Source organism: Neoarius graeffei, chromosome 7 (assembly GCF_027579695.1).
Source record: "Neoarius graeffei isolate fNeoGra1 chromosome 7, fNeoGra1.pri, whole genome shotgun sequence".
Classification (NCBI taxonomy): Eukaryota; Metazoa; Chordata; class Actinopteri; order Siluriformes; family Ariidae; genus Neoarius; species Neoarius graeffei.
In genome coordinates this window covers 24873422-24900698 of record NC_083575.1, presented here as the reverse complement: position 1 = coordinate 24900698, position 27277 = coordinate 24873422, and the positions used below count along the sequence as shown (strand labels likewise).

Here is a 27277-nt window from a genome sequence, read left to right as displayed (position 1 = left end):
TAAAAACATTTGGTGCATTGTGAAGCGCAAAATACGACAAAGGAGACCCCGAACTGTTGAGCAACTGAAATTGTATATCAGGCAAGAATGGGACAACATTTCTCTTTCAAAACTACAGCAATTGGTCTCCTCGGTTCCCAAACGTTTACAAAGTGTTGTTAAAAGTAAAGGTGATGCAACACAGTAAACATGCCCCTGTCACAACTTTTCTGAAACGTGTTGCTGACATCAAATTCAAAATGAGCATATATTTTTCAAAAAACAATAAAATTTCTAGCCCTGTGATGACCTGGCGACTTGTCCAGGGTGTACCCCGCCTTTCGCCCGTAGTCAGCTGGGATAGGCTCCAGCTTGCCTGCAACCCTGTAGAACAGGATAAAGCGGCTAGAGATAATGAGATAATGAGATGAATAAAATTTCTCAGGTTCAACATTTGATATATTATCTTTGTACTATTTTCAATGAAATATAGGGTTTCCATGATTTTGCAAATTATCGCATTCTGTTTTTATTTACAGTTTACACAGCGTCCCAACTTTTTTGGAATTGGGGTTGTAGGTACAGCTATTTGGAGCATGAAACAGATACAAATACAAATGTAGATATTTACATTGCGTTAAACCCCTAATATACAGTACATCATGTTCAGTGTCACATCAGCTGCTTTCTAACCTGCATACTCAGCATGAAACTCTTCTTTCTGACCTCTTGAAGTTTATATTAGAACAGATGTGTACTTTCAGTTCTATTTCCATAACCCATGTTTCCTTCTTTCAGAATGCAGAGGCCAGCTACGACTTCAGCAGCAATGACCCGTACCCATACCCTCGCTACACAGATGATTGGTTTAACAGGTAATCAGCAGTCCATCAGTCAGTGGGCTTTGTGACTCAAGACACAAAAGGTGGCTGGAGGAGGAGGAAGGAGGATAAGTGTGGTGACCCAAGACTGAGTTTCCTGGCAGTGGTTGGCTGAAAGGCTGCTTGCTTTTGTCTTATTGATTTTCCTAACACATAGCCCTATTAAGTCATCTTCTCTCTGGGCTCTCAGCTTGGCTGCATTAATATGGAGTACATGGCCCACACTGATGCCTTGCAGCACACTGAGATTGCTGTGTTTCACTTGTCAGGGTCTGTGGAGGTGTGACCACAGAAAACAAGGAACGCAGAAGCATTAAAAATTCAACAGCATTAAAATATACCACCGTATAATATTTGAAAATACTTAGTACTTCTGAAAAGAGAGGATGCGTATTCCTTATACGGCTCAGATGCAGTAATGCAGTTTGCAGATCATTTGTTAATGGAATAAAAGTGATTTCTTAGTGTATGTGTGTGTGTGTAGTGGAAGATGGCACCCAGAAAGTGTTCAACGGGGTCAGAGGCAGTGCAGATTAGCACGCCTCCCTCTTTATTACTGCTATACTCAAAATCTCAATGTTAATAAATCCTGGCACATTGTGACACCCAAAAAGAGCTTGAGGCCAACCTTTCTAATAAAGAAGAGCAGAAGTATAGCTTCTTCTTGTCATTCTCTCTCTCTCTCTCTCTCTCTCTCTCTCTCTGTGTGAAGCATATGATGGCAGCAGTAATATCATTAGTGTCACAGACTTGCCGGTTTATTAGACAGTTATTTATGAACAAAAAAAAAAGCTGTATTTCTGAGAACCCCTGTATTTCTTTGTGTGCTCTTGCGTGCTCCTTGGCTTCATGTTTCTCCATTGTGCTGGTTTGAGAACAGCACACAGCTTCCTTATAATGGCTAAGGTTATTTTTAGAATGAAGAAGCTGCCCATAAAGACGTTTTCTATCATACTTGACACAAATAGATTTCCATTTGCATAACATGTCAGCCGACAGAGGGCTTCCCAATTGGTTTTGGATTATGTAAGATTAATTTGTGAGCCGTATGAATGTGCAGTAAGCAGAAATATGTCGGGTGCAGCAATAGACAGTGATCATCATATAAAGACAAATGAATTGCCTTGAATAAATTTAGCATATAGAACAGAAATGAACCGCCAATAAAGACATGCAGTTGAACTGAGAGCAAGCAACTCTTTGGTTCAGACAACTGTTTAAAAAAACCTCACACTAGGTCTTTTTTTTTTTTTTAAATCACTGGGGACTTTTTTCTTTTGGTTTGGTTCTCACACCAAGTCAATATATTGTGTTAGCAATGTTTCTGGCTAATAGTGTTCATGAATTCTGAATGACTACAGTATATACAACGCATATGCTACTAACTTGTAATATTTTCTGAATACAAATGTTCAGCCACGGGACCAGATGTGCTGGAGAGGTGTCTGCAGTGGCTAATAACAACATCTGTGGTGTCGGAGTGGCCTACAATTCCAAAGTAGCAGGTATGTCTCATAATATTTGTTAATTTTGATACGTACGCTCTCCGGCCACTTTATTAGAAACACCCATCCACCTGCTGTTTGACGCAGTTCTCTAATCAGCCAATCCCTTGTCAGCAGCACAATGCATAAAATCATGTAGATACAAATCAAGAGCTTCAATTAATGTTCACTTCAAACATCACAATGGGAAAAATTGTGATCTCAAAGTGTGACTTTCACTGTGGCATGGGTGTTGGTTTGGGGCAGATGGACTGGTTTGAGTATTTCAGAAACTGCTGATCTTCTGGGGTTTTCACACACAACAGTCTCTAGAGTTTACACAGAATGGTGCAAAAAACAAAAAACTTTGAGTGAGCGACAGTTCTGTGGGTGGAAACAAACACCTTGTTGGTAACAGAGATCAGAGGAAAATGGCCAGATCTTGGCATGCAACAGCAGAAGATCACATTGGGTTCCACTCCTGCAGCCAAGAACAGGAATCTTAGAATCAAGAACAAGTACCTATAGACCCCTTCGCATGTTTGTAAACAAACCAACCGTTGCCAGGATGCGCGCGCAGCCTGGACTCAGAAACAATGGCGCTGCCCATAGACCGGCATTATGAGCTGTCAGATTATGCAAAACAATTGTCGTTACAAGATCGAGAATGCTACATAAATAAGTTAACTCTAACAAGTGGACATCGCCTACCGGATCCGTATTTAATTAAAGAGTGGACGGACGATGTTAGTAAGTTTTCCTCTGATACCTGAAGGCAGTCATACTATTTACAAAAAATGTCAAACTCAAAAAAAAAACTATTTACAAAAGTAGCCTGCCATCAACGTTCTGGTTACAGCAAGACTACAACTTGATTAACAATGGGACATTCATATTCATTTTGTTTTAATCAAATTATGCCAGTGATGTGATGGCAATGTGGCTTTAGCTACAACAGCAAATCCCAACACTAAACAGCAATTTGCAGGAGGTAATGGCATAAAAGGAATGATAGTGTAAAGAGTGCAGCTAAGAGAAATCAGAGCTGCGTAAAAAGCAAGAGGCAGAGAGCAGAAATGAAACTGAACGGGGCGGGAGCTAGGTTAGAGCAGTCAACGTAAGTTGGCATTTAGAGTGAGGGCACACAATTTTACCTTTCCATCCTTGCTTTAAAATTGTGATTTTCGGCATACACAAATAATGATGGCACAAAATCTGGACTGCTTGAGTCAAGCGAGACCTCTCCTACAAACAAAATTGCATGCAAAGCTAAGTTAACATGCTAACAATATTCATTACATTGTGTAACTATGACCAGCTAATCAGACAAACGTTACCAAAGTATTTTGCTACATCAATAAACGAAGACTAGAAAGAATAAAAAAGAAAGATTTAATAAATAGCCTGATCTTACCTGTGATGAAGTGGGTGCTGCAAACCCGCGCATTTTTGATAGTGCTTTCATCCCAGTCTACACGTTTGATGGCTTGTAGCCATAGACGTCGGCGATTTTTTTGGAATGGGTGAGATCCTGCTGGAATTCTGTACATTTTAACCCCATCACTGCTACGATTCTGACACCCGACAACACAACAACTAGGCATTTCTTCCAAATATTTCTTCTCGTCTCTACCGTCGCTGAGTCTTTTTTGGGTCCAGGCTGCGCGCGCAATTTCCTCTTACGTATGAATGACGTTTACTGCGAAGGGGTCTATTAAAGTGGCCGGTGAGTGTGTATTCAGCATAGGCATTTTCAGAATAAATTCAGATCTGAGGAGTCTACCAAATATTTATTTTACTCATGGAACCTATTCAGCCTATTCTGTAGGCAAAACAGTGAGCTCAATTTAACTTGTGAAAAGCAACATTTCCATCCACTGTGCCAACCTTTTTTATCTGGAGCACATACCGTACAGTGGTGCTTTAAAGTTTGTGACCCCTTTAGAATTTTCTATATTTCTGCATAAATATGACCTGAAACATCATCTGATTTTCACACAAGTCCTAAAAGTAGATAAAGAGAACCCAGTTAAACAAATGAAACAAAACTATTATACTTGGTCATTTATTTATTGAGGAAAATGATCCAATATTACATATCTGTGAGTGGCAAAAATATGTGAACCTCTAGGATTAGCAGTTAATTTGAAGGTGAAATTCGAGTCAGGTGTTTTCAATCAATGGGATGACAGGTATGAGTGGGCACCCTGTTTTATTTAAAGAACAGGGATCTATCAAAGTCTAATCTTCACAACACATGTTTGTGGAAGTGCATCATGGCATGAACAAAGGAGATTTCTGAGGACCTCAGAAAAAGTGTTGGTGATGCTCATCAGGCTGGAAAAGGTTACAAAACCATCTCTGAAGAGTTTGGACTCCACCAATCCACAGTCAGACAGAGTGTGTATAAATGGAGGAAATTCAAGACCATTGTTACCCTCCCCAGGAGTGGTCGACCAACAAAGATCACTCCAAGAGCAAGGCATGTAATAGTCGGCGAGGTCACAAAGGACCCCAGGGTAACTTCTAAGCAACTGAAGGCCTCTCTCATATTGGCTAATGTTAATGTTCATGAGTCCACCATCAGGAGAACACTGAACAACAATGGTGTGCATGGTAAGGTTGCAAGGAGAAAGCCACTGCTCTCCAAAAAAGAACATTGCTGCTCATCTGCAGTTTGCTAAAGATCACGTGAACAAGCCAGAAGGCTATTGGAAAAATGTTTTGTGGGCGGATGAGACCAAAATAGAACTTTTTGGTTTAAATGAGAAGTGTTATGTTTGGAGAAAGGAAAACACTGCATTCCAGCATAAGAACGTTATCCCATCTGTGAAACATGGTGGTGGTAGTATCATGGTTTGGGCCTGTTTTACTGCATCTGGGCCAGGACGGCTTGCCATCATTGATGGAACAATGAATTCTGAATTATACCAGCGAATTCTAAAGGAAAATGTCAGGACATCTGTCCATGAACTGAATCTCAAGAGAAGGTGGGTCATGCAGCAAGACAACGACCCTAAGCACACAAGTCATTCTACCAAAGAATGGTTCAAGAAGAATAAAGTGAATGTTTTGGAATGGCCAAGTCACAGTCCTGACCTTAATCCAATCGAAATGTTGTGGAAGGACCTGAAGCGAGCAGTTCATGTGAGGAAACCCACCAACATCCCAGAGTTGAAGCTGTTCTGTACGGAGGAATGGGCTAAAATTCCTCCAAGCCGGTGTGCAGGACTGATCAACAGTTACCGGAAATGTCTTAGTTGCAGTTATTGCTGCACAAGGGGGTCACACTAGATACTGAAAGCAAAGGTTCACATACTTTTGCCACTCACATGTAATATTGGATCATTTTCCTCAATAAATAAATGACCAAGTATAATATTTTTGCCTCATTTGTTTAACTGGGTTCTTTTTATCTACTTTTAGGACTTGTGTGAAAATCTGATGATGTTTTAGGTCCTATTTATGCAGAAATATGGAAAATTCTAAAGGGTTCACAAACTTTCAAGCACCACTGTAAATAGAAATAATAGTTCCTTTTTCATAATCAACACAATTTTGGGACCTGGAACAAAAGGTGCTGATCTTTCTTTCATTTTTTCTTATTCTCCATCCATTATCCGTAACCACTTATCCTGTCCAGGATTGCAGGCAAGCTGGAGCCCATCCCAGCTGACTATGGTCATCACAGGGCTAACACATAGAGATAAAAAAAACCATTCACACTCACGGTCAATTTAGAGCCACCAAATAGCCTAACCTGCATGTCTTTGGATTGTGGGAGAAACCGGAGCACCCAGAGGAAACCCACGGAGACCATGCAAACTCCACACAGAAAGGCCCCCATCAGCCACTGGGCTCCGACCCAGAACCTTCTTACTGTGAGGTGACAGTGCTAACCACTACACCACCGTGCTGCCTCTTTCTTATTCTTTCAAGACGTATTTTTCTCTATCATCACATCTTGATGTTCAGTCAGATTTGAAAATAACATGCTGAATGGTCGTCTCATGAGGATTCACAGGTGGCTGCAGGCACTACACTTAAGTACAGTTATTCACAATGATTATCTATATTGCTTACAATATTCGAGATATTATAAAAGGTCATGACCATTATTCATGGTTATGCCGTTGGCAGTTAGATTTGTGGTGAAATAACTAGAATACACATGAGTCACATAAAAAAAAAAAAACATGCACTCGAAAGGAACAGAAAGAAAATGGCTCACAACTGTAGGAAAGAATGTGAATAGGAATGAAAACTAAACCAGTTATCGACCTGCTGGTTGTACAGATGGTGTAAAGACAGATGAACATGCAGAACAGTGTTCTGTAAGGAGCAAAAGCAATTATCACATGGGCCTCTCTGGTCCCGCTCAACTAACCCCTCGATCAATTCTCATAAGGACCAGCTTTAAAGAATATGCCTCCAGAACAGTACAGGAATAGACTTGTCTATTATTTCCCAAAGCTCCCTGTCTCAGACACACCATTTTAGTAGAGCCACAGAACATCAAGTTTGAGATACAGCTGAAAGATATAAACTGCAGTATTTATGGATGTATTTAACCTGGAACCTGGATTTAAGTTATATAAAGAAAAAGCAAGCTGATTTGAATAGAGACTGTCATATGCAAATTAAAATGGAGATATGGTAAGAAGCATGACCTGGATTGTCCTACGGTTTAGGCATCCGAATGTTGGACCAGCCGTTCATGACGGACATCATTGAAGCCTCCTCCATCAGCCACATGCCGCAGGTTATTGACATCTACAGCGCTAGCTGGGGTCCCACTGATGATGGCAAGACGGTGGACGGGCCTCGTGAGCTAACCCTTCAGGCCATGGCAGATGGCGTCAACAAGGTATTCATGGGAAATATGGTGTTTTATTGTTATAAATGTGGACTGTCACGGTATATGATAATGTTTGTGAAGCCAGTAAGATTTTTATGTCTTTGCTCTGTAGAAGTTTTCGAATGATGGATTTTTTTTTCCAGTGCGTATGCTGCTACTATAAGCTACAGACTGAAATATCACCTGTGTGTTATGTAGATTGTGTTCATACACTGAACATATAGCATGAATATTGTATTTCGTAATGTGTTTCAAGCTGGAAACTATAACCGTGCCAGGCAGAACTTTGATTAACATGGCCACTTTGGTTAACATGAGAGCATGTTGGACAAAGGAAAGTTAATGCTTGTAACAATCATCTTACATTTTAAAGTAATATAAAATATTACTGAAATCTAATTTAGATTCATAGAACTGCATTAATGGTTGAAAAAATTCTCCTGTGACCCCATCCCCATGAGGTCACAACCCGTTGAGAACTTATGCTATAGAGAATTATTATTTGTCAAGTCACAAGTCCTTCCCGCACCAGAACCTGGTCTTCCCAGGCAGTCTCCCATCAAGCACATTGGGCGGCACCAATCTCCGTTTCCGTAGCCCTCGGCCTCTTGCCTATACAACTAAGGTTACAGTGGGGGGGTTAGTCCTCTTGTAACCGTGAGAGTTTGACTTCCCACTCACATCTGTATTGCAACATGTCTTGCCAGATGACCATTTTTATATGATGGTCTTTGGTATTATTTGTGGTTACCTGGAAATATTCCCATTTTTGTTCAAAATATCATATCTAGATAGATCTCAAAAGGCATCAGTGATTCCAAAGTAGATGAAGTAGAAGTTCATGAAATCCAAAGAAGCACTCGTGTAAAGTACCAAGCTGTCCCTCCATATTTTGCCGACGTGACAAACAAGGCCTCATGGTCATGGCCTCAAATTAACTTGTTGAATTAATCACAGCACTATAGCGTGATGCCCTGATGTTACCAAGCGGTCTGGAATGATTATTTCTACCCTCATATTCCTCCCTCTAGACCGGGGCAGAGCAAACAACCCTAATCAAGTCATATCCCACTCAATCTCTCCGTGGTAACGGTGGCTTATGTAAGTCTTTTTCTGTGCACTCTAAAAAGATGTGGGGAGAAATTCTCTTAGGGACTTCAGTACATATCACTTCTTTTTTGTTTCTCTAGTCCATGACTTTGACCTGTTCAAATTACCACAGCTAATGGAATAAAATGGTGTCGAGAGAACTGTTGCAGTTCTGGTTCTATCAGAGTGCTCTTACTATCATTTAGGATAATCTCAGAATATTTCACTTGACGCTTTGCAGCTGAAATAAAAAGTGACAAAATTTCACCACCCACCTTCTCTTAAGAAGTGAATAGGTTTCCATGGGAGTCATGGGGAATGTCGATTGATCAAGGGTGAGTAGCTTATACTTAGCTTAAACTAAAAACCTCATCAATTATTTGTTGAGTTGTAGAGCACTGTTATAACACATTTAGTCATTTACTGTAGAATTTTGTCATTGCAAAACTGGTCAATTATATCTCATTTGGGCCCATTTTTCCAAACGAGATAAACTGAATTGCATCATGCACAATGTTCAGTAAAACCAATATGGCCAATATGTATGGCTTTTTGGGGAAAGTAGAATAAAGCCCCTTTCATGCATGAAATCCATTGTTGTACGAGGTAAAAACAACATGGAATAGATAACAAATTTTCATTCCCACTCAGTCTTCCATAATGGAAAGGTAACAAATATTGTGTATTCATCCATCCATCCATCCATCCATCCATTATCTGTAACCGCTTATCTGGTCCTACACAGTCGCAGGCAAGCTGGAACCTATCCCAGCTGACTATGGGCGAGAGGCAGGGTACACCCTGGACAAGTCGCCAGGTCATCGCAGGGCTAACACACAGAGACAAACAACCATTCACACCTACGGTCAATTTAGAGCCACCAGTTAGCCTAACCTGCATGTCTTTGGACCGTGGGGGAAACCGGAGCACCCGAAGGAAACCCACGCAGACATGAGGAGAACGTGCAAACTCCACACAGAAAAGCCACTGGGCTCGAACCCAGGACCTTCTTGCTGTGAGGCAACAGTGCTAACCACTACACCACCATGCCACCTCATGTATTCCTACCTGTTACGGAACCTCCATTAGACACGTGAACTATGATATGACGTATCATAGACATGATGTATAATTCACGAAGTGGCAAGTCCATTGTTGCGAAAACCCCAAGCCGAGACATTAGCTAGTTAGCAAGCATAACATTTTTGCTTTTACTGTATCTGCTTGTTGCTATTGAGTTTGCCGCCGGTTGCTTTACATTCAGACAGTATGAGTAGATCTGTCACAATATCACTACATCATTCATATCACCGCCAGCAACATTGTGACTGATCACAACAAGTAAATCTGATGGTTCCGATTCCCACTGGAGCCATGGCAAAAGATTTACGTAAACGTTACTAAGTCATCAGGGGATAGAGTAACGTTTCAACTTTGCTGTTTTGGTCCCATTCCCACAGGACACCATTACAGAATAATAGAGGTAAATATACGGTTTCAGTCTGAGTGGGAATGAGGTATACGTAATCTTATAGTGACAGAATGGTTTTTGAAAGGAGATGCATGAAAATCCTTGCAGCTCCCCTCTCTGAAAGTGTCCCTTCGAAAGATTGTGGTCCTCCCACACCTCAAAGATTCCCTCTTATCAGCTCTCTGTGTGAATAGAGCTTGTTACAAAAGCAGCAGCGTTTAAAGTGCAATCATTTCTTTTAGCTAATTGCAGCCAAGCTGAGCTGATGGGTCTCCATTCAGAGAGAGGGAACAGAATGAGAGAGAATACATGAAAATAGGGGGTGGTGAGGGGGATGGAGGAATAAATAAATTCAGAGAGAGGAGGAAAGATGTGTTTACGAAAACAAAACCACGGGCAATTCATTAAGAATCTTGAGTCTGTCTTGTAGTTTATGAACATGAAACTGTAAAGCCAAGTAATCCACTTAACCAAGCATAGTTAATTGCTACATATAAAGATGATAATCAGGGAACAAGTGGCAATATGAGAGCTAATGGTATGCAACCGAATAAATGTACAGTGCATTTGACATTGATGATGGTTGTAAGAATGGCGGTGTTCTGCTGTTTATCGAAAAGCCAAAACGATGCTTTTTTACCTCAGACTAGTCTGACCTACACAAATAATGACCTCTGTTGCAATGTGTTACTTATTACTGAACTTATTAAAATCGTTGATTTTGTTATGTGTGTTGTGTCTGAACAGGGCCGAGGGGGGAAAGGCAGTATCTACGTGTGGGCTTCGGGGGATGGTGGTGGCTATGATGACTGCAACTGTGATGGCTATGCCTCCAGCATGTGGACCATCTCCATTAACTCCGCCATTAACGATGGACGCACAGCTTTGTATGACGAGAGCTGCTCCTCCACACTTGCCTCGACATTCAGCAATGGTCGCAAGAGGAACCCTGAGGCAGGAGTGGTGAGTAGGTAGTTGTTGTGTGGATGTGTGGGGGAGTATACATGCATGTGTGTGTGTGTGTGTGTGTGTGTGTGTGTGTGTGTGTGTGTGTGTGTGTGTGTGTTCATATGTCTTTTTTATGCTCTGTAGTCCCTGGTAACTTTGTGGCTTTTAAGCAATGGAAATGCAGTCAGTGTCTGACCACATTATTTGTTATGCCTCAACTTTTATTAGAGGACGATATGAAATGCAGTGGGCGGCACGGTGGTGTAGTGGTTAGTGCTGTCGCCTCACAGCAAGAAGGTCCGGGTTTGAGCCCTGTGGCCGGCGAGGACCTTTCTATGCGGAGTTTGCATGTTCTCCCCGTGTCCGCATGGGTTTCCTCCGGGTGCTCCAGTTTCCCCCACAGTCCAAAGACATGCAGGTTAGGTTAACTGGTGACTCTAAATTGACCATAGGTGTGAATGTGAGTGTGAATGGTTGTCTGTGTCTATGTGTCAGCCCTGTGATGACCTGGCGACTTGTCCAGGGTGTACCCTGCCTTTCGCCCGTAGTCAGCTGGGATAGGCTTCAGCTTGCCTGAGACCCTGTAGAACGGGATAAAGCGGCTAGAGATAATGAGATGAGATGAAATGCAGTGTTTCACATGATTCACTGTAGGTTATCAGGTGGTGTCTTGATAGGCACAAGTAGTAACATACAGTGTTGTAGTCGAGTCACTAAACCTTGAGTCCGAGTCCAGTCTCAAGTCCTCAGTGTTCAAGTCCAAGCCATTAAAGAAAATTTCAAGTCGAGTCTGAGAACAAGACTCCAACTGCACTATTTGACGGTGGCTGTTGCTTGCTTTATCTGAAACCGTCTCTGCTGCTGTGTTGGACTAACGTTACTGCTTGACTGCCCCATTTTAGTTAATAGGGTACAGATAAAAAGCTTGTTCATTGCTCAGCAAGCCCCACCCACTAACAACAGGGCAAATAACATGAGAGAGGGTTAACACTAGCTAGTTCATCAGTCAGCAAGCAAACCCTGCTATCAACAGGGCAATGAACATAGCGTGTCACTTCCTTCTCTGGGTGGAGTTGTCCCCGTCGTCTCCTCGATAGTTCTTCTACATATGAAACACACAGCAGTGCAATTTTTTTCCCACTGCACAAGAAGTCTGTATAAGCAAAGCGGATGATTCTAGGGGCTCTTCTCTAAGCATTTTAGCACCATTAACGTTAGTTTGTTCCTGAACATGATGTATGAACAGGTGAATGTGCATTCTCTTGCACGAAATTAGTATGAAAATTAATGTACATATAAATATTTTATGCCAAATTATTATGGCATGTTACAAAAAATAAAGAAAAAATCCGAGTCCTCATCTCCAATGTACGAGTCCAAATGCAGTTAATGTCATGATTTCTAATCATCAGTGCTCAAGTCCAAGTCGAGTCACGAGTCCTTAAAATTAGGGCACCAGTCGGACTCGAGTCCGAGTCCTGGACTCGAGTACTACAAGCCTGGTTTGAGGAACACAACAGAGTGTTCAAGGTGTTGACTTGGCCTCCAAGTTAATGCACGAGTCTGAGTCCAAGTCCAAGTCCAAATCATCAGTGCTCAAGTCCAAGTCAAGTATCCGAGTCATTAAAATTAAGCCATGAGTTGCTACCTCATGGGTTCACCACCCACAGAGGTAGCAGTAGGGGACTGGTGCAGTGTGGATTGGGTGGCAGTCGAAGGCAGGGGCCTCGACGACCTGATCCCCGGACACAGCGGCTAGCTGTTGGGACATGGAATGTCACTTCGCTGGGGGGGAAAGAGCCTAAGCTTGTGCGGGAGGTTGAGAGGTACTGGCTAGAGATAGTCAGGCTCACCTCCACGCACAGCTTGGGCTCTGGAACCCAGCTCCTCGAGAGGGGCTGGACTCTCCACTTCTCTGGAGTCGCCCATGGTGAGCGGCGGCGGGCTGGTGTGGGCTTGCTTATAGCTCCCCAGCTCAGCCGCCATGTGTTGGAGTTTACCCCAGTGAATGAGAGGGTCGCCTCTCTGCGCCTTCGGATTGGGGAGAGGGCTCTTGCTGTTATTTGTGCCTACGGGCCGAATGGCAGTATAGAGTATCCGGCCTTCTTGGAGTCCCTGGGAGAGGTACTGAGGGGTGCTCAGACTGGGGACTCCATTGTGCTACTGGGGGACTTCAATGCTCACGTGGGCGACGACAGTGACACCTGGAGGGGCGTGGTTGGGAGGAACGGCCTCCCCGATCTGAACCCGAGTGGTGTTTTGTTATTGGACTTCTGTGCTAGTCACGGTTTGTCCATAACGAACACCATGTTCGAGCATAGGGGTGTCCATAAGTGCACATGGCACCAGGACACCTTAGGTCGGAGGTCGATGATAGACTTTGTTGTCGTTTCATCTGATCTCCGGCCCTATGTCTTAGACACTCGGGTGAAGAGAGGGGCTGAGCTGTCAACTGATCACCACCTGGTGGTGAGTTGGATCCGCTGGCGGAGGAGGAAGCTGGACAGACCTGGCAGGCCCAAACGTATGGTGAGGGTCTGCTGGGAACGTCTGGCCGAACACTCTGTTGGGGAGGTCTTTAACTCCCACCTCCGGGAGAGCTTTTCCCAGCTTCCGAGGGAGGCGGGGGACATTGAGTCTGAGTGGACCATGTTCTCTACCTCCATTATGGACGCAGCTGTTCGGAGCTGTGGCCGCAAGATCTCCGATGCCTGTCGTGGCGGCAATCCCCGAACCCGGTGGTGGACACCAGAAGTAAGGGATGCCGTCAAGCTGAAGAAGGAGTCCTATCGGGCCATGTTGACCTCCGAGACTCCTGAGGCAGCTGATGGGTATCGGCAGGCCAGGCGTGCTGCAGCTCAGGCAGTTGCGGAGGCAAAAACTCGGAACTGGGAGGAGTTCGGGGAGGCCATGGAGAAGGACTATCGGTCGGCCTTGAAGAAATTCTGGCAAAACGTCCAGCGCCTCAGGAGGGGGAAGCAGTACTCTGCCAACACTGTTTACAGTGCGGGTGGGGAGCTGTTGACCTCGACTGGGGACATTGTCGGGCGGTGGAAGGAATACTTTGAGGATCTCCTCAATCCCACCGTCATGTCTTCCATTGAGGAGACTGAGGCTGATGACTCAGAGGTGGACTCGTCCATTACCCAAGCCGAAGTCACTGAGGTGGTTTGCAAGCTCCTCGGTGGCAAGGCAACAGGGGTGGATGAGATCCGCCCTGAGTATCTCAAGTCTGTGGATGTTGTGGGGCTGTCTTGGTTGACACGCCTCTGCAACATCGCGTGGCGGTCGGGGACAGTGCCTCTGGAGTGGCAGACTGGGGTGGTGGTCCCTCTTTTTAAGAAAGGGGACCGGAGAGTGTGCTCCAATTATAGGGGAATCACACTTCTCAGCCTCCCAGGGAAGATTTACTCCAGGGTACTGGAGAGGAGAATTCGACCAATAGTCGAACCTAGGTGTGGCAGTTCGTGTAAATGGGTGGAGCACAGAAGGACGGCAGGACAGAACTGAGCATACAGAAACTCTCTTTATTCAGCTTTTCAGCTGTAGATACACACAGACACATGCACACACATTAGCTGTCTGGTTATGGAGAGAGAGTCCCTCTGCTCTCACTCTCTCTCCTTAAGAAGGGCGCGGTCACTGGGAAGACACACAAACATCAATTAACAACAGGTGAAATGATTCTGCCACTTAACTTCCCCGACTCCGCCCTCCTGTCACAGACCGATGCTAGACCACGCCCCCGCTGCCACATACCCCCACCGCCCGACTCAGGCCGGGCAGCCGTCCGGCCCGCAGCCGACTCCCCCCCCCCCCTTGACGGGAGAGGAAGTCCACCACGACCATCTGCGCCCCCGGCCTGTGGATCACCTTGAAGTTAAAGGGTTGGAGTGCCAGATACCAATGGGTGATCCGCGCATTGGCATCCTTCATGCGGTGGAGCCACTGGAGGGGCGCGTGGTCCGAACAGAGGGTGAAAGGGCGTCCCAGCAGGTAGTACCGGAGGGCGAGGACCGCCCACTTGATTGCCAGGCACTCCTTTTCGATGGTGCTGTAGCGCCCCTCACGCACCGACAGCTTGCGGCTAATGTACAAGACAGGGCGATCCTCCCCCTCCACCTGCTGGGACAAAACGGCCCCCAGCCCTCTGTCCGACGCATCCGTCTGCAACATAAAAGGGAGAGAAAAGTCAGGGGAGTGTAAAAGTGGCCCCCCACACAGTGCAGCCTTAACCTTAGAAAAAGCCCGCTGGCATTGCTCCGTCCACTGGACCGGATCTGGTGCCCCCTTTTTAGTCAGATCAGTCAGCGGGCTGGTGACGTCCGAATAATTAGGTATAAACCTACGATAATAGCCAGCCAGCCCCAGGAACTGTCTCACCCCCTTTTTGGTCTTGGGCCTCGGGCAGGCCGCAATTGCTGCAGTCTTGTTAATTTGGGGACGCACCTGCCCGTTGCCCAAGTGGAAGCCCAGATACCGTACTTCCACCCGCCCAATCGCACACTTCTTCGGGTTGGCCGTGAGACCCGCCCGCCTCAGCGACCTAAGGACGGCCCTCAGGTGTTGTAGGTGCCGCGGCCAGTCATTACTATAAATAATGATATCATCCAAGTACGCGGCCGCATAGGTGGCGTGGGGGCGGAGGACCCTGTCCATCAGCCGCTGAAACGTAGCAGGCGCCCCAAACAGCCCAAAAGGAAGTGTGACGAATTGGTGTAAGCCGAACGGTGTGGAAAAGGCCGTTTTTTCATGGGATAATGGAGTCAAGGGGATCTGCCAATAACCCTTTGTTAAATCCAGTGTCGAGTAAAAACGAGCCGTGCCTAGCCGATCAAGCAACTCATCAATACGAGGCATTGGGTACGCATCGAATTTAGACACCGCGTTGACTTTTCTATAGTCCACACAGAACCGGACCGACCCGTCGGCCTTGGGTACCAAGACCACCGGGCTGCTCCAGTCACTGTGGGACTCCTCGACGATGCCCATTTCGAGCATGGCCTCGAGTTCTTCCCGAACCACCTTTTTCTTGTGTTCGGGTAACCTGTAAGGGCGGCTACGCACTACCACCCCCGGGGGCGTCTCAATGTGGTGCTCTATGAGGTTAGTGCGGCCGGGCAGGGGTGAGAACACGTCCGAAAACTCGGTCTGCAACTGGGCAACCTCCGCGAGTTGGGTCGGGGAGAGGTGGTCTCCACAGGGGACCGGAGAGGGACGTGATGCTAATATTCCTTTTTGAACCTCCGGCCCCAGCTCCGCCTTCTCTGGAACCACCGACACCAACGCCACGGGGACCTCCTCGTTCCAGAGTTTGAGTAGGTTGAGGTGGTAAATCTGTAGCGCCCCACCCCTGTCCGTTCGTTTCACCTCATAGTCGACGTCCCCGACACGCCGTGTGACCTCAAAGGGCCCTTGCCACTTGGCGACTAATTTAGAGCTCGATGTGGGCAACAGTACGAGTACTTTCTCTCCCGGTGCAAACTCTCTAAGGCGCGTACCCTTGTTGTACAGGCGGGTTTGCCGTTCTTGGGCCTGCCGCAAATTCTCCTGGGTTAGTTGTGTGAGTGTGTGGAGTTTTGCGCGCAGGTCAATAACGTATTGAATTTCATTTTTGCTTGGTGAAAGTCCCTCCTCCCAATTTTCTCGCAGCACATCTAAAATGCCGCGCGGCTTACGCCCATATAATAATTCAAACGGGGAGAACCCCGTGGAGGCTTGGGGAACTTCTCGCACTGCAAAGAGCAAGGGTTCGAGCCATTTATCCCAGTTACGCGCGTCCTCGCTTACAAATTTCTTAATTATGTTTTTAAGGGTGCGATTAAACCGTTCCACTAAGCCGTCCGTTTGTGGGTGATAAACGCTGGTGCGGATCGGCTTAATACCTAATAACCCATACAGTTCCTTCAGTGTTCGTGACATAAACGAGGTGCCTTGATCAGTCAGAATCTCTTTCGGGATTCCAACTCGGGAGATGACGCGGAAGAGTGCCTCCGCAATACTGCGTGCTGAGATATTGCGAAGAGGCACCGCTTCCGGGTATCGCGTTGCATAGTCCACCAGAACTAATATAAAGCGGTACCCTCGTGTTGACCGATCTAATGGCCCAACGAGATCCATGCCAATTCTTTCGAACGGGGTCTCGATTAACGGTAGAGGGCGCAAAGGCGCTTTTGGAATGGCCGCTGGGTTTACTAACTGGCATTCGCGGCATGCCGTACACCACCTACGGACATCGCCGCGAATCCCCGGCCAATAGAATCGGGCCATTATTCGAGCTAGTGTTTTATCCTGCCCCAAGTGTCCAGCCATGGGATTAAAGTGAGCCGCCTGGAATACCAATTCCCGGCGGCTCTTCGGAATTAACAGCTGCGTGACTCGCTCTTTAGTTTGAGTGTCCTGCGTCACTCGGTATAATCTATCCTTCATAATCGCGAAGTAGGGGAAGGATGGGGTGGCATTCGGCTGGAGCGTTTGACCATCGATTACTCTCACTTGGTCAAAAGCATGCCGCAGAGTCTCGTCTCGCGATTGCTCTAACGGGAAATCCGCGAGGGATTCCCCAATAGAGAGAGGAGGAGCCGGCGGCTCCTCACTCTGGCGCGGAGATGACGTAGACGGCTCTGTGACAGCTGCTCCCGCCAAAGCGACACTGGGACCTCCCCCTGTCAAATGGCAGGACCCACTCTTGACCAAGTGCGTCATTAAACCCCGAAATCCCGGCCAATCAGTCCCCAAAATTAAAGAGTGGGTAAGGCGAGGATTAACCGCCGCCTTTACTATAAATTTTTCCCCTCTGAAAATAATGTGGACCGACACCAAAGGGTAGTTGTGAACATCCCCGTGCACACATAACACCTTCACCAATTGTGCTCCCCCCAATGCCTCGTCTTGCACCAGGTTTTGGTGGATTGAGGTCTGATTACAGCCAGAATCCACCAACGCCTGATATGTATCCCCTTGGATACTCACCGGTATGCGATACGCTACGGCCCGATCGAGGGCGGCTCCTGGCGCGTTGGGTATCCGAACCACCGCGCCCACCTCCATTATCGAGCACTGCTGTTGGAGGTGGCCCGGTTCCCCGCAGCGCCAGCAAACCGGCCCAGGCTTCCTCTCTGCACTAGTGCTCTGGGGCTCACTCACCTGAGGGGGGGGAGAGACAGACACAGAAGGGAGACACGGAAGGGCACCGCGGGTGCGGCGGGCCGGCTGAGGTGGCGCCGGCCCCCGTCTCCGCGGTGGGGGAATGGGGCGAGGAGAAGACACAGGAGGAAGAGAGAGAGAGGAGAGAAGAGAAGAGGTCGTCTGCTGTCTTGCCGTCGGGACAGCCGCCAGATGATCCTCCGCCAGCTCGATTGCCTGATCCAGCGACGCCGGGCGGTGGCACTGGACCCACTCTGCGGTTCCCGCTGGTAGACGCGCGACGAACTGTTCCAGTACCACCTGGTCGATGAGTCCCTCGGCGTCGCAGCTGTCGGCCCTCAACCACTGCCAGCAGGCGTCCCGGAGTTGCTGGCCAAACGCGAACGGCCGGCCGACTTCCTCCAAGCGCAGAGCGCGGAAACGCTGATGATGTTGCTCTGGGGTGCGTCCCACCCGCTGGAGGACGGCCCGGCGAAGGTCCGCGTAGGCCAGCCGGCGGTCGGCGGGGAGCTGTAGCGCGGCCAGCTGCGCCTCTCCCGTTAGCAGGGGGAGGAGGCGCGCCGCGCGCTGTTCCACCGGCCACCCCGAGGTCTCTGCTACCTGCTCAAAGAGCGTGAAGAATGCCTCGGGGTCGTCCTGCGGGCCCATCTTCGTGAGGGTGAGGGGGGAAGGGCCCGCGGCGGTGGAGTTGGTGGACCCCGCCGACGCGAGGAGGTGCCGGAACGCCCGACGATCTTCCTGTTGCGCCAGCACCAGGGCCTCGAACCGTTGTTCTTGCTCCTTTCGGAGGGCGAGCAGCCCCTGGTGCTGGCTCTGTTGGGCCGTGGCGAAGGCGTGGATCAGGTCGGCGAAGGTGGAGGACTCCATGGGGCTGTTGTCTTCTGTGCTCATCCCGGGTTTCGGCACCACTGTGGCAGTTCGTGTAAATGGGTGGAGCACAGAAGGACGGCAGGACAGAACTGAGCATACAGAAACTCTCTTTATTCAGCTTTTCAGCTGTAGATACACACAGACACATGCACACACATTAGCTGTCTGGTTATGGAGAGAGAGTCCCTCTGCTCTCACTCTCTCTCCTTAAGAAGGGCGCGGTCACTGGGAAGACACACAAACATCAATTAACAACAGGTGAAATGATTCTGCCACTTAACTTCCCCGACTCCGCCCTCCTGTCACAGACCGATGCTAGACCACGCCCCCGCTGCCACACTAGGATCCAGGAGGAACAATGCGGTTTTCGTCCTGGTCGCGGAACACTGGACCAGCTCTATACCCTTCATAGGGTGCTTGAGGGTTCATGGGAGTTTGCCCAACCAGTCCACATGTGCTTTGTGGATCTGGAGAAGGCATTCGACCGTGTCCCCCATGGTATTCTGTGGGGGGTGCTTCGGGAGTATGGGGTTCAGGGCTCTTTGCTAAGGGCTGTCCGGTCCCTGTATGAATGGAGCAGGAGTCTGGTTCGCATTGCCGGCAGTAAGTCAGACCTGTTCCCAGTGCATGTTGGACTCCGGCAGGGCTGCCCTTTGTCACCGGTTCTGTTCATAATATTTTTGGACAGAATTTCTAGGCGCAGCCAGGGGCCGGAAGGAAATCTGTTTGGGAACCACAGGATTTCATCTCTGCTTTTTGCGGATGATGTTGTCCTGTTGGCTTCTTCAAACCAGGACCTTCAGCATGCACTGGGGCGGTTTGCAGTCGAATGTGAAGCGGCTGGGATGAGAATCAGCACCTCCAAGTCCGAGGCCATGGTTCTCAACCGGAAAAGGGTGGCTTGCCCTCTCCGGGTTGGTGGAGAAGTCCTGCCTCAAGTGGAGGAGTTTAAGTATCTCGGGATCTTGTTCACGAGTGAGGGAAGGATGGAGCGTGAGATCGACAGGCGGATCGGTGCAGCCTCCGCAGTGATGCGGTGGCTTTACCGGTCCGTCGTGGTGAAGAAGGAGCTGAGCCAAAAGGCAAAGCTCTCAATTTACCGGTCGATCTACGTTCCGACTCTCACCTATGGACATGAGCTTTGGGTAATGACCGAAAGAACAAGATCGTGGATACAAGCGGCTGAAATGAGTTTCCTTCGCAGGGTGGCTGGGCACTCCCTTAGAGATAGGGTGAGAAGCACAGTCACTTGGGAGGAGCTTGGAGTAGAGCCGCTACTCCTCCACATCGAGAGGAATCAGCTGAGGTGGCTCGGGCATCTTTTTCGGATGCCTCCTGGATGCCTCCCTGGGGAGGTGTTCCAGGCATGTCCCCCCGGGAGGAGGCCCCGGGGAAGACCCAGGACACGCTGGAGGGACTATGTCTCTCGGCTGGCCTGGGAACGCCTCGGTGTTCTTCCCGAGGAGCTGGCTGAGGTGTCTGGGGAAAGGGAAGTTTGGGCTTCCATGCTTAGACTGCTGCCTCCGCGACCCGGTCCCGGATAAAGCGGAAGAAGACAAGACGAGACAAGACAGTCGGACTCGAGTCCGAGTCCTGGACTCGAGTACTACAAGCCTGGTTTGAGGAACACGACAAAGTGTTCAAGGTGTTGACTTGGCCTCCAAGTTAATGCACGAGTCTGAGTCCAAGTTCAAATCATCAGTGCTCAAGTCCAAGTCAAGTATCGGAGTCATTAAAATTAAGCCATGAGTTGGACTCGAGTACTACAAGCCTGGTAACATATTACTCAAAATTTAAGTGAATAACATCAGTGTTGCAAGTTTGAAGAATATGTCTTTTTGAGTGTCACTGAGACTTTTATAAATAGTTGCAATCAAAAGTCAGGTTTAAATATCAACCATGTACTGCTACATATTAAAATATCCAGTTCATTTTATGACCTGGTTGTCAAGACAGAGAAGAGTCTTGAGTCTTCATGCATGCTTCCCTTGTAGCTTGAGGATGGTGGGTCCAGTCGAGCCATGCTCACAAGGTTCATAAAGAAGGTGGTGCAGAGTGCAGTCCGCTAAGTTTCTGGAGGTAGGTATCTGGTGGTTTCGCCCCCAGTGTATTAGCCCCATCTTTATGTGGTTTAGCCCCATGTTTAAATCTAAATAAAGTTAATAAAACATGTCTATGATTGATCATTCTAGAGTTAAAGAGAACAGAACTTTCTTAAAGGAAAATTTGAACTTGAAGTTTTTGAGTGAATTTTTCATATGACTTATGTAAACTAACAAAGTAGTTGAAGAAACTCTGATGAGCTAGCTGAATCAAATCAAGGGTTTGCATGTTTAAATATCTGCTAGCTCAACAGAGCAGTTTCAAAGTACATTCTAAAGATGCAGTCATCATTCTAAGAAACATATTATGGTTCGCAGGTAATAATTACCACTTGAAGAATGTAAGATGTTCAGCATGTTAGCAGTCATGACAATATGGCCGCCAATCAATATATGGCTGCCGGCCATATAATTTTTGTTCCTTAACTCTAAAACTGATTACTGTTATTGGTATCTTAGAAGGCAAAATTATGATCAAACTTAGATTCAATGATGAGGCTAAAACACCTGAAGATGGGGCTAATACACTGGGGGCTAAACCACCGTAAACCGTCGGAGTCCATTTTGGCTTGGTGGGAATGCGGGCAGCTACAGGAAGCCAATAGAGGGACTGTAGCAATAGGATGGTGTGGTAGAACTTGGGAAAACGAGTTGTGCTGGTGCATTCTGGATTGGTTGCAGTGGTCACATGGCACAGAGAGGAAGACCTGCCAGAAGCAAGTTGCAGTAGTAAGTGACAAAGGATTGAACAAGCACCTGTTTGAGAAGGATAGTTGGTTGTCAAGAACTCCCCCAATGTTGCATGCATTGGGGAGTCTTCATATAAGATGGTCTTATATGAAAATTCTTCAAGGAGATCACAAGACCTTAACATGAGGATGTGTGTTCAGGGATATACAGCACCTCAGTCTTGCTGGAATTTAGTTTAATGTGTAATAAGATGTTGCAGACATGCTGAGACCCATGCAGAAACATGCATGTCTCAGGGACGAAAGGAGAGGATGAGCTGACTATCAGTAGTATAGCAGTGGTATGAAAAACCATGTGAGGATATGACCTCACTAAGAGAGCAGGTATCAAGGAAGAGTAGAAGGGGGCTAAGCACTGACCCTTGTGGAAGACATATGGAGAGTCTGCATGGAGCACATGGATTCTCTCCATGTCACCTAATATGACCTTCCCGCAAGAATCAAACTATCACCATGCTGTGTCTCTAATTACAGGGTTTGTGAGGATGGACAATAAACTCTTGTGACTGAGTGTGTTGAAGGCTTTTGACAGGTCAAGGGGGATGATGAACAATGATAGTTTGGCTCAGTGGCACAGAGCTTCTCAAGGGCTGTTTTTGTGGAGTGTGTGAAAATGCTCAAGAGAAACCAAACATCTAAATGTCAATAATTATAATCAGAACTGATTGACCTGGTTTTGGTGTTCTACAATGGATTAGCAATCACCCCAGTCCCACTAATTCCTAATCAATAGTCCGTAAGCCATGATGGAGCCTGTGGCAGTTGTTTAAGTCTATTTGGGTTTTGATAATGGGATACTGGCAGATTTCCTAAGACCACTGGATCCTTGAAGACCATCTACTGTCCATGCAAATCCTACAAAGACTGGAGACTGTTATGGAGACTTTCAGTGGGAGAGGTTTGGTAGCACAGCGAGATATAACTTATTAGATGCTAAAATTTGGGCAGTTCTAAAAAGGTTTTCTCTCTCATCGAGGAACCTATTAAGAATGAGGCAGTGTGTGTTTGTTTATGCCAGTATGTGCACCGAGACACAGTACTTTAACATCTTGTGAAAATTAAGTGAAACAAATGTTCTCTTAATATCTGCCCATATAGTAAAGCACAACCAGTTCTGAAATACCTTCATCTTTCTTAAATATACAGTGTCTTACAAAAGTATTCATCTTCCTTGGTGTTTGTCCTGTTTTGTCGCATTACAAGCGGAAATTAAAATGGATTTTTTGGGGGTTAGCACCATTTGATTTACACAACATGCCTACAACTTTAAAGGTGACAATGATTGTTTTATTGTGACACAAACAATAATTAAGATGAAAACACAGAAATCTGGAGTGTGCATAGGTATTCACTCCCTTTCATATGAAACCCCTAAATAAGAGCTGGTCCAACCAATTCACTTCATAATTCACATAATTAGTTGATTAAGAGCCACCTGTGTGCAGTCAAAAAGTGTCACATGATCCATCACATGATGTCTGTATGAATCAACCTGTTCTGGAAGGACCCTGACTCTACAACACTACTAAGCAAGCAACATGAAAACCAAGGAGCACTCCGAACAGGTCAGAGACAAAGTTGTGGGGAAGTATAGATCAGGGTTGGGTTATAAAAAATATCCCAAACTTTGAATATCCCACGGAGCACCATTAAATCCATTATAGCAAAATGGAAAGAATATGGCACCAGTACAAACCTGACAAGAGAAGGCTGCCCACCAAAACTCACAGACCAAGCAAGGAGGGCATTAATCAGAGATGCAACAAAGACACCAAAGATAACACTGAAGGAGCTGCAAAGATCCACAGCGGAGACGGGAGTGTCTGTCTATAGGACCGCTTTAAGCCATACACCCCACAGAGCGGAGCTATATGGAAGAGTAGCCACAAAAAAGTCATTGCTTAAGAAAACACGTTTGGAGTTTGCCCAACAGCATGTGGCAGACTATCCAAACACATGGAAGAAGATTCTCTGGTCAAATGAGAATAAAACTGATCTTTTTGGCCATCATGGGAAACGCCATGTGTGGCACAAACCCAACACCCTGAGAACTCCATTCCTACAGTGAAGCATGGTGGTGGCAGCATCATGCTGTGGGGATACTTTTCATCTGTAGGGACAGGAAAGCTGGTCAGGACTGAAGCAAAGATGCATGGCGCTAAATACAGGGCAATTCTGAAAGAAAACCTGTTTGAGTCAGCCAGAGGTTTGAGAGTGGGACAAAGATTCACATTCCAGCAGGACAATGACCCTAAAAATACTGCTAAAGCGACACTGGAGTGGTTTAAAGGGAAACATTTAAATGTCTTGGAATGGCCTAGTCAAAGCCCAGACCTCAATCCAATTGAGAATCTGTGGCATAACTTGAAGATTGCTGTACACCAACGCAACCCATCTAACTTGAAGGAGTTGGACCAATTTTGCCTTGAGGAATGAGAAAAAATCCCAGTGGCTAGATGTGCTAAGCTAATAAAGACATACCACAAGAGACTTGCAGCTGTAATTGCAGCAAAAGGTGGCTCTACAAAGCATTGACTTTTTTTTTGGGGGGGGGGCAAATACTTAGGCACACTCTAGATTTTTGTTTTTTCGTCTTAATTATTGTTTGTGTCACAATAAAACAACAAATGTTACCTTTAAAGTTGTAGGCATGTTGTGTTAATCAAATGGTACTAACCCTCCAAAAATCCATTTTAGTTCCAGCTTGTAATGCAACAATACAGGACAAACACCAAGGGGGATAAATACTTTTGCAAGACACTGTACAAAAACAGTTACAGCACAAACCTGACCTGACAATGTTTAAACAGAGATGTCCACAAGCACCGGCACCTTTCTCCGCCTACACAGACGGTCTGCGCCAGCTACTCGATCCCAGAAAAAAATAAAAACTTGCTTTTTAATATTCAAGCAATTTATATAGTCTACACTGCCCATAATTTGCTGCAAATCCAATTACTGTATTTCACCACGAAATTGTCTTTGATTCGGGTCATGACCGGAAGCAACGCCATATTTGTTGATCGATTCTCGTGCTCCGATTGGCTGAGCCGGATCACGTGACCACACCATAGCATATGTAGTTATGTTACAGAACAAGGCAACGTACTACAGAGGGTAAATGAGAAAGCCAAGCACAAAGACATCTGGAGGGAAATTTCATACATATTTTGCAAGTATTTTACTGGGAAATGGTTAGTAATTTATGAGCTGAGAATGCATCAGAATCTACCAGAAGGCATGTAAATTTAAAAATTTTCTGGGGGGGCATGTCCCCAGACCTGGTGACTTGTCCAGGGTGTATCCCGCCTCTTGCCCATAGTCAGCTGGGATAGGCTCCAGCTTGCCCACGACCCTGCACAGGATAAGTGGTGACAGATGATGGATGGATGGGCATGCCCCCAGACACCCTTAGCATTAGCATGCCACAACGGCTTTGCTGCCGCAAATTCCAGAACCGCTTACTACTTTTTTTTTTTTTTTTAGCAGGCTACTTCAGATTTTCTGGACAACCCTGTTTAAAGAACAAAAGCAGTTTCTGTGACTGAATCTCAAGTGGCTTTCTACACTAATCCTGAGGACACTAGGGTATTCATCTCCATTATGCTATAGCTTATTAAGGATGGAAACAAATAGGCAGCTATTTAAGTGGAATTTTACTTGAATCACTGGGAAGAAAAGAAAGATCAATATAAAACAGCGATGAAAAAATGTTGCTCGGATGAAATAAATAAGCATGAGTAGAAACATTAAATTGCTGCTTAAACGGCTTAAATGGATTGAACTGCTGGCTTCTTATATCCACCCCAAAAAGGATTTTTGAAAAGATTGAAAAACTTTGGCAGACACTACACTGCTGAATATTTCCACTGCATAGAGATGAGAGAAATAAAGATCAATAATTGCGTCAAAGATCAAGATATTGATTGGGAAGCACTGGCTGACTGTTAGGTATCAGTTCTCTGTGTTCTTCATAGAATGGCAGTACACAGAATACAAGTAGGCCAATTGCATCATGCCTGGAGGAAATACATATGAAACCTAATGCCAGTGGAAGCCTTCTAAAGCACAGAATGATAGAAATGATAAAGAGCTAATTGCTTTGTGCTTTGTGTGTGTGAATGCTTACCTGTTAAATGGAAATTGCAGGGGGATGTATTCAGCATGGAACCTAGTTTACTTGCCCTCACACAATTTAAAGATATCAGCTGAGATGGAGTACTTTTTGCATGATCGAGAGGATATTGTCCAATGGGCAAGGCATCAAAGACTGAGATGAACTCATGCTGTCACAGATAGGAAAGGACCTTTTTTTTATCTTTCTTCTTCAGTTCTTTGATTTACAGTTGTGGTCAGAAGTTTACATACAGTGACATGAATGTTGTCTTGGATATGAATGTCATGGCAATATTTAGGTTTTCAGTCATTTCTTTGAACTGTTCTTTTTCTGTGGCAGAATGATTGTACAGCATGCTGCTTTAATTAAAAAAAAACACTAGAATTTGGTGCACAAATTTTAATTTTCTTTGGGTTTTCTGAAATCAACACAGGGTCAAAATTATACATACAGGGTCAAAAATTTACATACAGCACACCTAATATTTGGGTAAAATGTCTCTTCGCAAGATTCACCTTGACCAAACATTTTTGTTTACCATGAACAAGCTTCTGGCAGAATTCTGGTTGGATATTTCACAACTCTTCATGGTAGAATTAGTAGAGTTCAATTATTATTATTTTTTCCCCTTGGCATGGACTCGACTTATAAGCACGTACATGTATTTTCAACAGGGTTGAAGTCAGGACTTGTTTTAAGCTTAATGTTAGCCTACTTTATCCTCCACAACCAGCTCTGATGTGTGTTTGGGTTCATTGTCCTGTTGTAACTCCCAAGTCCCAAGTCGTGTTCAAGTTTCTGATGGTTTACGCTGAAGAATTCTGAAGTAGTCCTCCTTTTTCATTATTCCATCCACTTTGTGCAATGAACCAGTTCCACTGGCAGCAAAAAAGCCCCAGAGCATGATGATCCTACCACCACCACCAGCTGGTACAGTGTCCCCCTGTACATCGTGGTCATTGTGGCCAAATAACTCAATCTTTGTCTCATCTGACCATACAGCTATCCTCCAGAGGGCTTTTTTCTTTGTCCGTGTGATCAGCTTCAAACGTTAGTTAAGCTTGAAGGTGTCAATTTTGGAGCAGGGGGTTATTGCTTGGATAGCAGCCTCTTAGTTCATGGTGATCTGAACTGTAGACAGTGATCCATCAGCTTCCAGTTCATGGCAGGGCTGTGCCATGGTGGTTCCCAGGTTGTTCCTGACCATCCAAACCAATTTCCTTTCAGCTGAGGGTGACAGTTTGGGTTTTCTTGAAGCAAAGTTGCTTGGCAAAGTGACTACACCTAACGTGGATACAATTGTTTGAACTGATCTTGGAATTTGAAGTTGTTTAGAAATGGCTCCAAGAGACATTCTGGAGTTGTGTACATCTGCGATCCTCATTCTCAGATCTGCACTGAGCTCCTTGGACTTTCCCATTTTACTGTGTGTTGGTCAATCCAGTGAGTGCTGTAAACAAACTCTTTTTATGAAGGCACAGAGAAGCTACCAGCTGTAGTCAGTCATGATCACTAACAGGAAGTTAAGAGACCTCGGCCTTGGCAAGATAAGAGACATTTTGGAAGTTTCAGCACCTCGGAAT

At 46.0% G+C, this 27277-nt stretch overlaps 1 protein-coding gene across 1 annotated transcript in view; it reads left to right on the top strand.

The window, feature by feature from the left end:
• The window catches only part of pcsk2 (proprotein convertase subtilisin/kexin type 2), a 99259-nt gene that overhangs the window by 49640 nt on the left and 22342 nt on the right, over positions 1-27277 (top strand). Inside the window, exons 6-9 of the mRNA XM_060924619.1 lie at positions 778-854; positions 2277-2365; positions 7036-7211; positions 10510-10725. Of these exons, the coding sequence (XP_060780602.1) occupies positions 778-854; positions 2277-2365; positions 7036-7211; positions 10510-10725 (558 nt within the window). The remainder of the gene's footprint in view (positions 1-777; positions 855-2276; positions 2366-7035; positions 7212-10509; positions 10726-27277) is intronic.